The sequence below is a fragment of the Lolium rigidum genome, chromosome 2 (genome assembly GCF_022539505.1).
Source record: "Lolium rigidum isolate FL_2022 chromosome 2, APGP_CSIRO_Lrig_0.1, whole genome shotgun sequence".
Taxonomy (NCBI): domain Eukaryota; kingdom Viridiplantae; phylum Streptophyta; class Magnoliopsida; order Poales; family Poaceae; genus Lolium; species Lolium rigidum.
The window spans coordinates 100,643,198-100,660,386 of NC_061509.1; the positions used below are offsets into that span (position 1 = coordinate 100,643,198).

General features: G+C 45.8%; 2 protein-coding genes across 2 annotated transcripts; both read right to left on the reverse strand.

The window, feature by feature from the left end:
• Positions 1-7,581: 7,581 nt before the first annotated feature.
• Positions 7,582-7,993, reverse strand: LOC124687004 (transcription factor MYB24-like). Its single transcript, XM_047220860.1, has 2 exons — positions 7,855-7,993; positions 7,582-7,745 (listed from the first exon to the last, which is right to left on the reverse strand). The coding sequence occupies exons 1-2, from the start codon at positions 7,991-7,993 to the stop codon at positions 7,582-7,584; spliced, it is 303 nt and encodes a 100-aa protein (XP_047076816.1).
• Positions 7,994-11,601: 3,608 nt separating this feature from the next.
• LOC124692139 (far upstream element-binding protein 2-like) lies at positions 11,602-17,104 on the reverse strand. The gene is made up of 7 exons (XM_047225442.1): positions 16,697-17,104; positions 15,630-15,745; positions 15,328-15,513; positions 15,144-15,239; positions 14,961-15,032; positions 14,552-14,668; positions 11,602-12,989 (listed from the first exon to the last, which is right to left on the reverse strand). Exons 1-7 carry the CDS (start codon positions 17,034-17,036, stop codon positions 11,856-11,858), a joined length of 2,061 nt encoding a protein of 686 aa, XP_047081398.1. The 5' UTR covers positions 17,037-17,104; the 3' UTR covers positions 11,602-11,855.
• Positions 17,105-17,189: the final 85 nt, after the last annotated feature.

A 17,189-nucleotide genomic window follows, 5' to 3' on the forward strand; every position in this document is an offset into this window, starting at 1 on the left:
TAGCCCACGATCCGGGAGCGACCCAAACCGACTAACTGCGACGCGTCCGTCTAGGACTCTGTTCGTTTTCCTGAGCTGCAAAAAGTAAGGAAAGTCTCGGCTCGAGGCTCAATCCACTCACCACGAACGCGGCGCGCGCGTCGTGACGTGACGTGTCGAGTCGAGTCGAGTCGAGACGAGACGAGCGAGCGAGCGAGGAGGAGGAGGAGCGCGCGTGTAGCACTCCTATTCTCACTCACTTACTAGTGGTGGAACAACCCACCTTATAAGGTGGTCTAACTTTCTCCCAACTTTCCATGTGGGACTAAACTTCCCACTTCTTGCCACTCCCTAGTGAGCTGCCACCAACTTGGGCTCAAACTCACAAGGCTGCCACTATGTGGGCTTTGAGATTTATAGGAAAAACTGAAATCTAATTTGGGCCACTAAAAGTGGGCCCAATATTTCAACAGGTCATACCTTAGCCTTGCGCATCCCGCTTGATCTTGATGATAACTCTTCAAGCTCTACACAAGCCGGAATGCCTCACTTGATGAATGTTGCTTTGTGAAGACTCACAAATGCTCCCCCATACACTATGATGGGAGAGCTTCATTGATGCACATCTTCACATGTCCATTATCACCAAATAGACGGCAAGCTTCAAGCATGTGATCCACTCAAGATGCTCATCTTGAACTTGCCCAACTCAACCTTGTATCTTCTCATACTCACATAAGATAGAGCATGGCTAATATTGAGTTCCACATAAGAACTCCATCTTCATTTCTTCTTCTTGATCATATTACATATATCGACGCGGATTTTCTACCCACATGGCTAGCTGTGCATAGGCTTGCCACCGCTGGATATAGGGAGCATGGGGGATGATCCAAGTAGATTGGCTCGCTGGAGGAATGTGTGGAGCAAACGATGTTAGTCCACCGTTTGCGTGCATGCATTAGCTTGGGCAGTGCTTTGGCGGCAGCAGGAACATGCGTGGAAACTAGATTAGAGAGTGGCGGCATCAGGAACATGCATGGAAACAGGAAAAGTGGATGCAATGCATGGCCGGACGTTTTGTTCTGGAGGATGCTGTGTAGTAGAGAGTGACGGCTTGTCATCTATAAAATAGTACTGCCGAGTGCCAATAGACATATTTGCTCCGAACAGGTGGCTTGGCGAATAAATGACAATATTACAACTAAAATGAACCAAGAGCAGCCTCAACAGACCAACTTAGTGGTGCTGAATTGTCAGAGTTGCATCAAAACATCACCAGCCTCTGTAATCCTCAGCACCAGCGCACTCACCATGGTGACTGCATCTGAGCTTTGTTCTAGCATCTCCTTCCAGCACCTTTTGTAACCTCTGCCCAGTATGTCCGAATTAAGCATATTTTCCTAGTAAAAAAATCTGAACATTATATATTTAGTAAGCACTGCCAAATAAAGAAAATAGTAAAATCATTTGGATTTATGTCAGATGATGATTTGTTCTTTCGAAAAAACCAAACCAATTTTTTGTTCTTCATGCAATTACATGAACAGAGTTTTAAAGTGTGTGTGGATAATGCTCATGTACACAATGGGTACAACTGGTCATCTACACAAAAAGTAAGCCAAGCAAAATAATGGGACAAATTTTCAACTCCGTCTTTATGATCAGCACAGAACTGACAGAGTTCTATCACTTCCATGCAACTGAAAATTAAAGCTTAGATGGCAAGAGCACATCATAACATCAATATATGGATTTTACCGTTTCTCATAATAATATATGCACTTTATAAATTGATCAGCAAGAAAGATAGCTTTAACCTTTGAAGATCCTGTTTAGTTCTCGATAATATAAAACAGTAGCATAGAGCACCAGTAAGTACACTGTTCCTTACAAGTTTTAAAGTGCAGACAACAGCGCATAACACCTATGGTTGACCACGATGTGGAATCTGGATGGCGATGAGGGGCACACATATATAGGAGCACCAGGAGGCGCCGGCGGTGCCCACCAGCGACGCCTCCCATTGACTCGTTCCAAAGTGCCAAAATGACAATGCTTCATCTTTCTTGGAACGGTACTAGCGTAAATCGCATAGAGACAGTGGCCGAGATAATCGTTGCACCACCTCTTTCCTCGTGATGTACTCCCGGCGATACTTCGTGTGCGCCGCCTTGTGCAGCCCCGCTGCCGCCCACAACAGCTCGTGCTGGAGCCGGCACGAGCGGCGCGCCACGATGACCACCGAACCCGGCCTGCCTCTGGAACCGTGACGAGCTCCGCCGCCTTGGCGAGCGAGGAGGACATCGCCTTGGGTCTTGGATCAACGACGTGGACATGGCCACAAGGGCGCTGCGGCGGGGACGGTCTAGTGTTGCGGTGAGGGACGCCAAAAAGCGTAGAGCGTACGCCGGAGATCTTGCCTTGCGACCCGTACATGCCGGCGGGAGGCGCCGAGGCGGTGGTAGTGCCGGAGTTGCGCATCGCGACATCGGCGCCGGTACTCCTCCCCCACGGCAGAGCTGGCCTGGCTCGTCGTGCACGCCGACACCGACACGGACGACGTCGTTGTAGAAGTTAATCTTGTCGTTCGTTTTAGGAAGGTTTAAACCGTATACGTACGGGTCACGTCGTGTTGGGTTCGGTTTGTGAGCCGTGTTGGGCGTGGAGTCTATCTGTAAAACGTCTATAAAAGTTAGAGAAGCAAGGAAGGAAAAATAAGAGATATGCACCAACGAAAATCGTTCTTCTCTCGTTCGATCTAGGGTTCTTGTATCTGTTGTTTCTCGCTGTGTTTCAGGTCACGAGCTCGCAAGGATCTAGGGCAAAACCAACAAGTGGTATCGAGCCCTGGTTGAACTCGAGGCCTAGCCGGTCGAGAGCACATGTCGGACGACGACAAGGCGAAGGCGGAGGCGGCGCGAAGGCTACGGTCGGATCGCAATCAAGCAGCAAGCCGCTTGCGATGATGCCAAGGACGAACGCCGTGCCGATCCAATACCCGATGCTTGAACGACACAAACTATCTGGTTTGGGCCACCAAGATGAAGTTCATCCTCCGCAACCTCCGTGTCTGGAAGGCGATAGAAGGCGAGGAAGATGTCGACGAAGAAGTCGATGGGGGCGCTATGGCGGCCCTCTCGCAGTCTGTACCAGACTCGATGGTGATGACCCTCGCAGACTATGCGACGGCAAGGGAGGCTTGGGATGCAATCCGGGAGATGAGGATCGGCGAAGACAAAGTAAAGCGCGCCCGTGCACAAGTGCTAAAGCGGCAGCTTAACAAGTTGGAGATGTCAAAAGGAGAGACGATCGCCGAATATTCCGCGAAGATCACGAACCTGGTCGGTGAGATCAAGTCTCTTGACGGCAAAGTCACGGACACGGAGGTCGTAGAGAAACTGTTTGCCTCGGTCACGGATAAATTCACGAGATATTATCGGGACCATCGAGCGGTTCACGAGACATCACCAAGATGACTGTGTACTGAAGCGATCGGCGGATTGCGGACGCACGAGGAAAATCGAAGGGGAAGAAAGAAGCAAAGGACAGCGGTGAAAAACTGCTGTATACACATGCTGAGATGGAAGCTCGAGTAGCAAAAGAGAGGAAGAAATACCAAGCCTCAGGCAGTAAGAACAATGATGGTCGTGGTGGCGGAAAGGACCGTGGGCAAGCACGTCCGCGAAACCCTAGCCATGGCAAGGGTGACCGTTTTGTCGATGAACGCAGGCCCCCGATCATGATGTTTCGGAGGTGAAGTGCTTCAACTGCAATAAAAAGGGGCACTTTGCAAAGGACTGCAAGGAACCAGATAGAAGGCTGAAGGCTAATCTGGCAAAGAGAGGCGATGATCATGAGGAACACATGCCGTTGGCAGAAACCTGCGTTCGACATTAGATGATGCTTGTCTGAACCGTAGCGAGTATTCTTGCATGAGAGGAAGGTTTTCCCAAAGCTTAAAGGCAATCGGAACACGCGGTGGTACCTTGATACCGGAGCCGGTAACCACATGACGAGGCTGCGAAGAAAAATTCACCGAGCTTGACAGAGGTGTCACTCGGTTCAGTTAAGTTCGGAGATGGCTCCATAGTAGAAATATGCGGAAAAGGATCTATCCTGTTTGAGTGCCAAAACGGCGAGCATCGAATACTCACCGAGGTGTATTACATACCACGGTTGAAGAGTAATATAGTAAGTATTGGTCAGCTAGATGAATATGGCTGCAAAACTTTGGTCGTCGATGGTTATATGACTCTATGGGACAGGGCAAGGAAAGTGCTTGCAAAGGTTAAACGCTCGAGCAACCGGTTGTATATTCTGAATATCAATGAATCGAAACCGGAGTGCTTGGGTAGCAAAATCAAGGGAAGCTTCATGGCTGTGGCATGGAAGGTACGGTCATGTGAACTTTCATGCCCTAAAGAAGCTAGCTGACAAGGAGATGGTGCTAGGGATGCCACACATTGATCAGCTAGAGCGTGTTTGCGATGGTTGCCTCGTTGGGAAACAGCATAGGGCGTCATTCCCAGCTGCGTCAAGCTTCAGGGCGTCTACACCGTTGGAACTACTCCACGGTGATCTATGTGGTCCGATCACACCGGCCACAAATGCGGGGAAGAAGTACTTTCTCCTGATAGTGGACGATTTCTCACGGTACATGTGGATAGTCTTGATAAGAAGCAAAGATGAGGCTTTCGAGGCATTCCTGAAGGTAAAGGCAACGACAGAGATGGAGCTGAAGCTGCAAGTGCGCTCCTTACGCACTGACCGTGGAGGAGAATTCACATCAAGGGAGTTCAATGACTACTGTGAAGAGAAGGGTATAAAGAGGTTCCTTACTGCTCCTTACTCACCTCAGCAGAACGGAGTAGTTGAGAGAAGAAATCAAACTGTGGTGGCTATGGCTCGCAGTTTGCTCAAGAAGCAAGAATCTGCCAAACTCGTTTTGGGGAGAGGCGGTTACCACGGCGAGATACCTGCTAAACAGGGCACCTACAAAGAGTGTGCTCGATAAAACTCCCTATGAAGCTATCTATGGGAGGAAGCCAAATGTGGCGCATATAAGGACGTTCGAGCTGTATTGGACACGTCAAGAAGCCAACGCCACACCTAACCAAGCTTGAAGATCGCAGCACAAAGATGGTCTTTATCGGCTATGAGACTGTTGCACACTCGAAGGCATATCGGATGTATGATCCGGCGACAAAGAAAGTTCACATCTCTAGAGATGTGGTGTTCGAGGAAGAAAAAGCTTGGAGATGGGACAACGAACCGGACGGGGCTAATGCTAATAATGAGCCGTTTGTTGTTGAGTTTTCTACTCACCTTGATGCAGGAGTTGAGGTGGCTAAGGATGGTCTGCGCGATGATCCACAGGAGATAGAGAACTCAGAGGATATTGGTGTGTTCGATACACCTGTCGATGATGGTCTGACCGAAGATGGTGATGGTTTTGCAGACCACTATCCTGAGCTTGAAGTTTGGAACCCTGAAGATCCCCGGCAACGCTCGTGCAGCTGCGCCGAACTCTCCAAGGACGCCGGCGGCTGCGTCGGTGGGTGCATCCTCGGAGAGTGAACCACTACGTCTACGCAATGTCTCCTCAATCTACGGGGATACGGTTCCTATAGATTTTGAGTATTCTGGGCTATGTCTTCTCGGAATAGAAGAACCAGGAAACTACAATGAAGCAAAGGATGTGCCAAGTTGGAGACGTGCTATGGAAGAAGAGTTGTCATCTATCAATGATAACAAGACGTGGACATTGACCACATTGCCTGCTGGTCACAAAGCTATTGGTTTGAAGTGGGTTTTTAAACCGAAAAGGGATAGCAAAGGAGAAGTTGTGAAGCATAAGGCGCGTTTAGTGGCAAAAGGGTATGTGCAAAGGCGGGGCATAGACTTTGAAGAAGTGTTTGCACCTGTAGCTCGACTCGGAAACGAGTGAGATTGCTGATAGCTATTGCAGCTCAAGAAGGATGGCAAGTGCATCACATGGATGTGAAATCAGCGTTTCTGAATGGTGATCTAGTTGAGGAGGTGTATGTGGCCCAAGCGCCCGGCTTTGAGAAGAAAGGAGAAGAGCACAAGGTGCTGAAATTGCACAAGGCGTTGTATGGACTCCGTCAAGCGCCTAGGGCATGGAATTCGAACTCGGACAAATCACTAGTTGCTCTTGGTTTTGAAAAGTGTCCATTAGAGCATGCTGTGTATAAGAGAAGCCGAAGAGGAGAAAGACTCTTGGTTGGAGTTTATGTTGATGATTTAATCATCACTGGAGGAAGTGCTAAAGAAATTGATGCTTTCAAAAATCAGATGAAGACGCTGTTTAGCATGAGTGATCTTGGTTTGCTCAGCTACTATCTTGGTATTGAAGTGCATCAAAGCTCCGGTAAAATTTCCTTGAGTCAAGCGGCATATGCAGCAAAGATCTTGGACAAGTGTGGGATGAAAGATTGTAACCCAACTTTGATTCCCATGGATCCACGAGCAAAGTTGAGCAAGGAGAGCTCGAATCCTCTCGTGGACAGCACTCAATACCGAAGCATAGTGGGAAGTCTACGCTACCCGATTCATACACGGCCGGATATAGCTCATTCTGTTGGCATTGTGAGTCGCTTCATGGAGAAACCGACTACCGAACATCTTGCGACTGTGAAGCAAGTGTTGCGGTATGTCAAGGGGACTTTGGATCATGGATGCGTGTATGAAAAAGGAGAAGAAGGGCTGAAGCTTCATGGTTATTCGGATAGTGATTTGGCAGGTGACATAGATGATCGGAAAAGCACATCCGGAATGGTATTCTACCTTGGCTGCAACCCGATCGGTTGGTGCTCTCGGAAGCGGAAAGTAGTGGCACTTTCCTCATGTGAAGCAGAATATATTTCGCAAGCTCAGCAGCGTGCCGGGCTTTGTGGTTAGGAAGGCTATTGGCTGATCCGATGATGAAGAAGGAGGTGGAACCGGTGGTGCTCCGGATAGATAACCGATCAGCTATTGCACTTTGCAAGAATCCGGTATTTCATGAGCGAACGAAGCACATTGAAATACGATATCATTTTATCCGAGACCGTGTGGAAGTCTGGAAGCATAGATGTGCAATATGTTTGCACAAACGAGCAACTTGCGGATATCTTGACAAAGGCGTTGAGTAGGCCGAAGTTTCAAGAAATGAGGTGCAAGGTTGGTGTTCAAGAAATAAAGGAAGACAAGAAGCGACAAGCTTAAGGAGGTGATTGTAGAAGTTAATCTTGTCGTTCGTTTTAGGAAGGTTTAAACCGTATACGTACGGGTCACGTCGTGTTGGGTTCGGTTTGTGAGCCGTGTTGGGCGTGGAGTCTATCACGTAAAACGTCTATAAAAGTTAGAGAAGCAAGGAAGGAAAAATAAGAGATATGCACCAACGAAAATCGTTCTTCTCTCGTTCGATCTAGGGTTCTTGTATCTGTTGTTTCTCGCTGTGTTTCAGGTCACGAGCTCGCAAGGATCTAGGGCAAAACCAACAGTCGTCACCTCGCTCGCCGCCATGGAGGCCGGGCATCAGCTGGGTGGTTTCTTGTGTATCCTGGTCCTCCAGTAGTTCTTGACCTCGTTGTCGGTTCAGCCGGGGAGGTGCTTGGCGATCTCGGCCCACTTGGTCCCCAGCCTCGCGTGGAGCACCCGAATGACCATCTCCTCCTCCGGCGAGATGCTTCCGCGTCGCAGCCCCGGCCTCAGGTAGTTCAGCCACCGCAGCCTGCAGCACTTCCCGTTCCGGTTCAGACCTGATCGCATCGACGCATCACACGGAGATGACCCTCAGCAATGCAGTACAAACGGTTGCAAATTTGGTAGGAGTATTATCAGTTAACCATGAACGATCGAGAGCCTTACCAGCAGAGCGCGCGAGGTTGTCCCAGGAGCCCTCCCCGTGCTGGGACATGTAGCCGGCGAGGATCAGATCCTCCTCCAGCTTGCACGGGCCCTTGCGCACCGCTGGCTCGCCGGCGCAGCTACACATCATCCTCGCCATCCTAGCTACTCAGTTTTTTCTTCCGAACTGGAGAAGAGTAAGTGTTATGCTCGGAGAAGCAGAGCAGAGACAAGTCGGACTCACGGCGACGGTCACCAAAAATGTACATAATTGGTTGCATGCAATGGCAAGGCAAACACGGTGTGTTCTGCATGTCTGTTGCTATCATGGCTCAACCACATTTTCCTTGAAGAACCCATAGTCGCGTCGGAGCGATCTGTTTGTTGCTGATATATTCTCTGCATGTCTCTTTTGCTATGCGATTGTACTGCAGTAGCTGTTGCCACGAACCGGCGGCAGTGAAGTTTCAAACTCCATGTAAGCATCAGCATGCATCATGCATCCCGGGGGTGTTATAGGTAGGTGATCCTGCATGTTTTGGTGGAGACTACCAAGGTGATCTTGTTTTGGCAACAGCCACATGTTGTTCTTGTCCGATCGATCGTCCTCACCATGCAACAACGGTTACGCCAGAGAGAATTATCATTGAGTTGCCATTTCAAAACAGGTGTGCTCGGTGTGACGGCGTCTGCAAGATGTTTGTTTTGGACTCCACCATATCTTGCTCCCTATATCATCTATAAGGTGGATCAACGGCTGTGACCCCATGGGTAGCTAGCCATGTGGGCATCTAGCTATTTATATATATATATATATATATATATATATATATATATATATATATATATATATATATATATATATATATATATATATATATATATATATATATATATCTTCATACCGATGATCTTGATGCCAATACACAAGATATATTTTTATCTTCATGGCATCCATACTTGAATCCAACACATGGAGAGCAAGTAGTACCTATGGAATATTCCTTCATATAAACTCAATGAAAACATTAGTCCATATGGGTTGTCATTAATTACCAAAACCACACATAGGGGCAATATACCCTTACAAACGCCCCTACAATGAGCGATATAGGTGGGTCGGCCTGTTAGTTGGTGGTCGGCGAGGAAGAAGAATAATATAGATGTCCGCCTCGCCGGCCATGTGAGGAATGGACCTCACCGGAGAGAGGGATGACGTGGCGGACGCCAATGTCGCCAATGGAGATGACGAATAAAACTTAGGGTTTAGGGTTGGGTGCAGAGCAGGAAGCTCGCCGGCAACGAGATCTTGGGGTTTCGGGTGTGGAGAGGATTCGTCACCGCCTAAGTCGAGGGGTTGGAGAAGGTTTAGAGGGAGGTTGAGGCGGTGGCGACCGGCGAAACCTGGGGCTTGCGCAAAGCGGGGTGGCAAGGCGCGCAGGAGTTCTGTCCATCGTGGCTATTGGCAAAAGGTGGTTAGGTCGGGGGTGCGGGTCATGCTCTGGCCACCAGTCGCCCCAAGAGTTACTTGCACAGTTGGCCCATTCTTGCTAGCCTTCTACAGTTCTCTTGTGTTGAAAGTTGTCGCTTGGTTGTTTGTTCTGCATTGCTTCCTACCACAAGGCATAGGTCGATGTAATAGCCAGCTGAAGAAAAGATAGAACTGATTGATGTTTAGAATCTTTGTATAGGCATTTGTACTATCGTTCCATATTTGCATGCATGATTTTTCCTCCACTTTCTTTGTTACATGTCTTTGGTCCTTGTTACCTTAATTTAAATTAGCCAACTATAAGCTTTTCAAAACATGTCAGCATAAAGGGACCTTGGTTATAGTATCAAATAGACACTGCACCACTTTAGACGATAGGCAGAGCAAATGTCCCACATACCTTGGAGCCTCCGTTTTTATTACGTTTTCATTCTCCATAATTTTCTTGATTCGTTTCTATCTTATTTTCTACTACTAAACTACCACACATTTTGTATTTTCAGGTACTTGGGTCACATAATATATTCAGCTAAAAAACATTAGGCATCTCATAAGCCCAAACCCCATACCCTCAAAAGAATGGGGTGCGTCGTTTCAGAGGACAGGCTCCTTGAGGTCGCTTTTCGAATTGTCTGAAATCGGCATTTTTAAGTTTCAAAATATTCTGAGAAAACATGTGTGGAAAATTCAATGAAAACTATTACATATTCTAGGATGTGTAAAAAAGAATAAATTTCAAGATCTGAGATAGTGAACGGTGCAAAACTCAAAAACTTCTCGGTTTGTCGGTATTTGTCATTTTTTTTGTTGGCAGAAATACAAATTATTTTTTATTGAGATTTTAAAACACCATAGCCTGGATCAGTATCAACATATAGGAATTCTTTTCAGATTTTTTGAAAATTTAAATGTCAACTTTAAAAATAATCAAAAAAGGGCTCTAGGGAGTTTGTCCGTCAAAGTGACGCTTACCAACGTTCCTAGGAGCTTCTCCCGTCGGAATCTATAAGTTGCCCAAAAGAATTTGAGATGTGGGTATAGATGTCCGATGATATAACCTCCAGAGCAAATTCATTGCACCTGCAAATTCAGATGCTTGAATTTGTAAACAGGCTAAGATGAACCTTTTCTGGTTCTGCTAGGCTGATATATTATCTTTGTCCATAAAATGATATTGCAAGTTTTTTCAAATATAGATGTATCTAGGTTTCTTTCATGCTTTAGAGAAAGCAGCCGTCAATAGTCTAATCCTATCCCTTACTTTTGAGGAAGCCCGTGAAATTCTTTTTCCTTAAATAAGAGCACAGCAGGTTTGAAAAATAATCTTAAGAGTGTCCAGGGACCTTCCTTTTTTTCTGCCCATTAGAGTTATTTCCTAAGGATATTCGAAGATTGACATATAATCAAAGGTCACATAAATACTGACATCTTTTATTGACGAAGGAATGGACGGTAAGATGATGTCCCAAGTTTTTCTAAATAAGAGCCTAGATCCATCCGAATTAGATAAATCTTTAAAATCCTTTTATATCAATCTTTGATATCCATTAACATACTTCTATGAACAGAGGGAGTATCTATCTCTTATAAAGCAAAAAAAAAACCCACTAGAAAGTCATTTAAAGTCTATCTCTATCCACATCATCCATTCTACTCACATGTCATTCCCCATTAACATTCATTAATACTCTACATGCAAACCACATCATGTATTTTTTAAGCTATCCAATTATCTACATCATCAACTTTTAGCCGCCAACTACATAACAATTTCAAGGCAGTTTTTTTAAATTAGTCTCTTGAATATTTACGCATCCTGCATGTTCCTACAAATAATATCCTATTCTAATCAACTTATACCCTTTTATTTTTTACAAAATAGAGTTATCGGAGAAATTCCCGTTGCAACGCGAGGGGTATCCTTCTAGTTTGTTATAAGAAGAAACCCCATATGATGAGCCACTCTTTGATGTGCTTCTGAGGCACAATCAGTTTTAGTAGTTGTACTCCCTCCGATTCATATTAATTGACTTCAATATAGATGTATCTAGAACTAAAATATGTCTAGATACATCTATATTAGAGTCAATTAATATGAACCGGAGGGAGTACGAGTTATGTACCTTTCAGTGGTTATATGTGGACCGACCTTTTACTACAAACTGTTTACTTTGCAACAGAGTAAGTAAAGGACTGAAAGGATAAGGCACAGCACGCAAATACAGATCAAATAATCCAACCTGATTCAGAGATTAACTAATCAAAAGTCACATAAATGGTCCAAAAAAACAAAGTCTTGGTTGCATTTTTCGATACGAAACCAGTATCCATAACAACTTCAGTACGGCAGAGTGACCACAAGTCCATATATGAAAGTAACAAAAGCGAAGTAGACATAACTTAGACAGACAAATAACAAAAATGCATTAGACAGTTGATAGTAAAGCAGCAAGAGACTAGATATAAAATGCCGAGCAACGGAGCTCAGGATGCAATGTCGCAGATGTAGCTGAGGCAGGATCGCAGAGTTTTAGCTCGAGGTTTGGGCCGGACCACTGTTGGCAGGAGCAGGAGGAGCAGCATTTGTTGTGGTAGGTGCAGGTGCAGCGGCAGAGTCTTGGGATGCAGCAGGAGTTGTAGCTTCAGTAGAATACGCCGGGGGCTGCCCATAGCTACCGGTGCCATAAGAATCACCGTATGACTGCTGCTGGCCATAGCCAGGGTGGCTTGCAGGGGGTGCACCAGGGTAAGGTGGGGGTGCACCGTAGCCTGGCTGGCCGTAACCATACTGCCCATAACCAGCCGGAGCAGATCCAGGAGGTGCTGCCTGTCCATAAGGAGCAGATGTAGGTGGTTTCTGACCCTGGGGAGACTGCCCATATGAGCCCTGGCCATAGCTGCCCTGTGCCGGGGGTTGGGCTCCATAGCTAGCCTGTGTCTGAGGCGCAGCGTAGCCAGATGGAGGGACAGAACCTTGTGCCGGGTAGCTTGATGCAGCACTGGTAGGTGGTTGGGTAGAATAACCAGGGTTGCTTCCAGTAGCTGGAGTTGAAGCCTGTTTCCCTGGAGATGCTTGACTAGCCCCACCTGGACCACCATAGCTCGGAGGCGCAGAACCATCCTGAGTTGAGTTTGCAGCTGATCCATAACCAGTTGTGCCATAGCTTTGCTGATCATATCCAGTCTGCTGAGGATAGGCCTGCTGCTGCTGCCCTTGGTTCTGATAACCAGAGTAATCATAAGCTTGCTGCCCACCAGTCTGCTGAGAATATGTAGAATCACCATAACCTTGCGAAGCGTAAGTAGCAGGCTGGCTGTAATTATATGTACTGGCATCAGCAGGTGCAGCAGTTCCTGGGGCTGGTTGTTGTTGCGGTTGCTGCTGTTGGTTATAATAGTCATAGCCAGTGCCAGGGGGGGTCTGCTGAGGCTGTTGGTTTGAAGATTGATCCCACCCAGTCTGGTAACCTCCAGATGCTGGAGGATAGCTGCTATAAGGTGGCTGGCCATACTGTGGGGGCGCACCAGGGTAAGCTCCAGGCTGCATGTAACCATAACCAGGCTGCTGTGTTGCTGGCGCACCAGGTGCCCAGTTACCCTGAGGACGAGGAGGGCGATAGCCTTGCTGAGGATAGCCACCTGACATTGGATTTCTGGCACGATTCTGCAAAAATAGAGTTTGCACATCTGTATATGTATAGAACAAAAACATACAATGTACCATGTAGGATAGAGATAGCAAAAACAACAGACAAATCATGTGCAAAACAGAGCAAAGTAATATATGTTGAAATTCCAGAACCACCAAGAAAAATGAGGAAGCTACTCACCGAGAAAGATTCTCAAGCAATTTTGGTGATGCCCATCTAGCGTCTCCCATGTGCAAAACTATGGGAGCTAATGAAGATTGGGCAGCTAAACAAACACATATATAGGATAGCAAGCAATAAAAGATTGCCATGCAGTTTATACATGTTGACAAATTAATAATAATCTATGATGGTAGCAAGATTCTTAATATGAGGAACTTCTGTTTATTGCTACAAGACCATACACAAGATAGTTTTGATAGTCTTGATAACAATGTTCTAAACTAATAAGCAAAAGTAATTTCAAAGAGGCATATAAGAGATGTTTCTAAGCAGCTTGGTCGTGTGGTAACCTGAAAAGTCACAGGGGAGAAAACACAGGCAAAACTACAAATAAATAGCTTCTTGTAAGGTAATCTGCATAAATTATTACAAAATCCAAAATTGGCAATGCACATACAAAATTTAATAAATGACTAATCCACATACTGTTAATTCTTAAGCATCACATGCTGCTCCCAGGTGGTGGTGGTAGCAATAGATAAAGTTGGATCAAAATAAGCATCAGGAAATGAACAAGGGCAATAATGCCAGAAAAGATTAACATCTAGCCTCCAGACAGAGTAAAAGATGTACAACCAAAAATCTATGTCAAAACAGACTGGCCACCTGGTTACAGGAATGTACAAATTCAATCCCAGGTACAGAAATAACAAATGCCAATTTGAGAGTACATGACCAGATATACGAGATCAGATCACATGCCGTATACAAACTATTAGTTCACAACTTCATCTTTTAACCAGCAGCATCAAGTATATTAACATTAAGTAGCAACAAACCTGATCTCCAGGATAGATCTGTGCAGTCCCCAGACCTAGGTACGGACTCTAATTTGGCTTTATGTCAACAGAATGGTCTGCCCTGGGATATAATTATAGTGCCACAAGCACAGGTATGATATGTAATGAAAGACAGCACAGAAAACCACATTCCCAATATATCATAATGGTACATGGAGTTACTCAACTGTAGTATGAATTCGCTATTATTTAAATTTCCAAAAGCACACAGTATTTTCAGTTGAGAAAGCTCAAAAGAGCAGAGTAGCTAATAATATTTGAAGCACGGCCATTAGAATTTGTTTTATTTGACTATAGCCTGTGAATTATACGTCCTATTGACATGTATTGCGAGTATAATTGACGAGAACACAAGGTCGCATAGCGGCATAAAAAAGGAAAGATCTTGCAAGCAAAATATGGAAAAAGGTCGGTCACGTAGCGAAATGATAAAATGAGACAAATACACAATAACATGAAGATGAGAATCAAACCAGCAAGATTTCAACAACACAGATGAATAACAAATTGCTATAGTAAGTGGCAGGTAGCATAACAAGAAAAAGAAAGCCGACCTCACTGGTAACCTCATTAACTAGCTGCTTTGCAATTTCAATTTGCTCCACTGTTCCATCAATATACAGTGTCCTTTCAGTTGCAGGATCACCAGGGGGCAAATGCAAAGGAATGACCTGAAAATATATGTGTATATAATGAAATCATAATGAAGATGGTTATGATGATAAAAACAATACAAACTAGAAGCACAGGCACAAGTAGTCCCAGATCTCACAAACAAACGGTGTTTGGGTGGGCATTAGGTAATTGTATATCATGTTATTCTCTTGTCATAGAACACAAATGGAATGATAAAACAAGAAAAACGGTGAAACTTAAAAAGCAGGAGCTTTAGTTACTTTCGATTTTAGCACAATCCAAATTGGAGTTGATTTTACTCGCTAGCACATACACAAGATTACAAACCTGTATACGAGCTCCAGATTTGGCCTGCATTGATTTAATAGTCTCACCACCCTTCCCAATAACAAGACCGACCTGAGAAGAAAAAGAGAGTGAGCTTTCATAACACCATAGAAGCTAAAGTTTACCAAATAATACCAGCTGCAGGAGCAGCTCACTGGCATGCTGGCAAGTTCAGCAATTTACCTTGTTGTTAGCAATTTGCATTTGGAATTGCTCAGAGCCAGGTTGAGGTGGATTGTACTTCCTATTAGAGACAGTGCCAGATGCACCAGCATCAGCCTGCAGAAGGTTAATGACAAGTATTGTTGATCAGATGGATGCACAACTATATGCAAGTCATGAGCGTAACAGGCAAAACAAGTAATACCTCTGCCAGAACATCACTTATCAATTGCTCAGCTCTGCTTATCTGATCAGGAGTGCCCGAAAGATCAACCGATCTTGTCTGTGAGCCAGGTTGAACATCCATGTCCCTTGTTACTTGGATCTTTGCGCCTGACTGAAGTTGGAGATGTTTTATAGTTTCCCCGGATTTTCCAATGATAACACCAACCTAAACACGTAAACAGGAATTATGAAACAACAGAACGACCAAACCACTTGAAGCAACATTGTACCATCATATTCATGAATCCAACGTCAGGACAAGCAAACTATAAAGTAGCTAACCCTTCCATTTGGTATATCAATCTTTTTGGTTGTACTGCCACTCTGGTATCCACCATATGAGGAATACTGATGTGCACTTCCTTGGGAAGATAACGGTGAGATGGTAGAACCATGTCCTGAAAGCAAAACAGCGACCCATTATACTTATGACAGCTGCAGATCTGTTTAATGAAGGCAGTGCAGATTTTTTATAAACAGAGAAAGCTGAGCAAAGAGAGTTTCAATACAATTTAGTAGCAAACTAGTTTATTCACGATCAATAAAAATACTGCGGTAAAATATAGCAACCAGAATGTATATTTCGCTCGTCAGTGAAGAATGGATAGCTGACTGAGATGGGATAGCAGGCAGAATCTCTCCCCCGAGAGGAGCCTACTCACCTGACATTCATTCTTGTTCGTACTGCCTTATTACTTGGATTTGTGCATTAACATAAATGAAATAAAAGAAAAGGAGCCTAACAGGGTAGCGTGTCATTCAGCAATATCCGTGCAATGGTTCCCGACAACAGTTCAATAGATGAAACAGTCAGATCATCTAAGGGGCTGCGGACAGGTACATCTCAATAACGAAATACACGACACAAGGATGCAAAAAAAAAGTAACCAGCAGAATTTAACAAAGAACAGTAGTCCTCGCCTACACAGGAGAAAGTTTTCAGCAATCTGCGACAGTAGATACCATCCAAAGGTTGTTTGGAACACGGGATGTTGCATCGTTTTGTGCTTGTTACCAAACTAACATCAACCTAGCTGTAGCGTGTTATCAGAGTAGCCACACCTTTCAAGCCCGCGATAACAATAATATGTAGATCTACAATTCCTAAACATGCATAGCATGGAAGCAACAAAAAAATCGCCTGAATCGCATAAGAGCTCAAACAATTGAGCACCGCAGCATCTCAGCCTTGTAGATCTTTCGATCCAGCAGCCAAATCAATGGGCGACTCGTAGGGGAGAACAACAAACTTCTACAGTAGGGGGACTTTACGAGATTACTAGATGCACAAACAAAAACAGATCTCCCGATCTAACAGGGGGGATTGACGAGGTTGGTCAGATACTCACCACCACCGGCCGAGGACGAGAAGCCGAGGCCGCCGCCGCCAATACGGCCGGACCCTCCTAGGGAAGCACCTCTCTCGGCGCCGACGTCGTCGTCGCCGTTGTCGACGCGGGGGCGCTTGGCCTCCGCGGCGCTGAAGAGCCTGGCCGCGATCTCCTGCGCGCGCTGCTTCGCGAGCTGGATCTCGTCGGGAGGCGGCGGCACGGTGTTGTACGATGACGGGACCGGAGCGGCGCCAGCAGGTGGTGAGGCAGGCGGCGGCCCGGAAGAGAATCCCGTGCGGCGAGGCGGCGGGGACGGGTCGTCGTACTTGCGCTTGGAGGAGTAGTGGTCGTCGGCCATGGCGGGCGGCGGCGGGTGGCTAGGGTTAGGGTGGAGGCGGCGAGGTGGAAGTTGTTCGCGGGGGGATAAGACAGCTGAAAACCCTAGCGGTAGCGGAAAGCAAGCGGGGGGGTGTTATTTATAAAGCAACCTATGGGATTTTACTTCTCTCAC

What these genes read in the sequence shown, in the direction of transcription:
- LOC124687004 (XM_047220860.1), bottom strand. Translation starts at nt 7,993, where the DNA reads ATGGCGAGGATGATGTGTAGCTGCGCCGGCGAGCCAGCGGTGCGCAAG. An exon ending in CAACCTCGCGCGCTCTGCTG is followed by an intron (nt 7,746 to 7,854) that starts GTAAGGCTCTCG and finishes CGATGCGATCAG; the next exon opens with GTCTGAACCGGAACGGGAAG.
- LOC124692139 (XM_047225442.1), bottom strand. Translation starts at nt 17,036, where the DNA reads ATGGCCGACGACCACTACTCCTCCAAGCGCAAGTACGACGACCCGTCC. An exon ending in TAAGTGATGTTCTGGCAGAG is followed by an intron (nt 15,240 to 15,327) that starts GTATTACTTGTT and finishes AACCTTCTGCAG; the next exon opens with GCTGATGCTGGTGCATCTGG. An exon ending in TTAATGAGGTTACCAGTGAG is followed by an intron (nt 12,990 to 14,551) that starts GTCGGCTTTCTT and finishes CTATTTTTGCAG; the next exon opens with AATCGTGCCAGAAATCCAAT.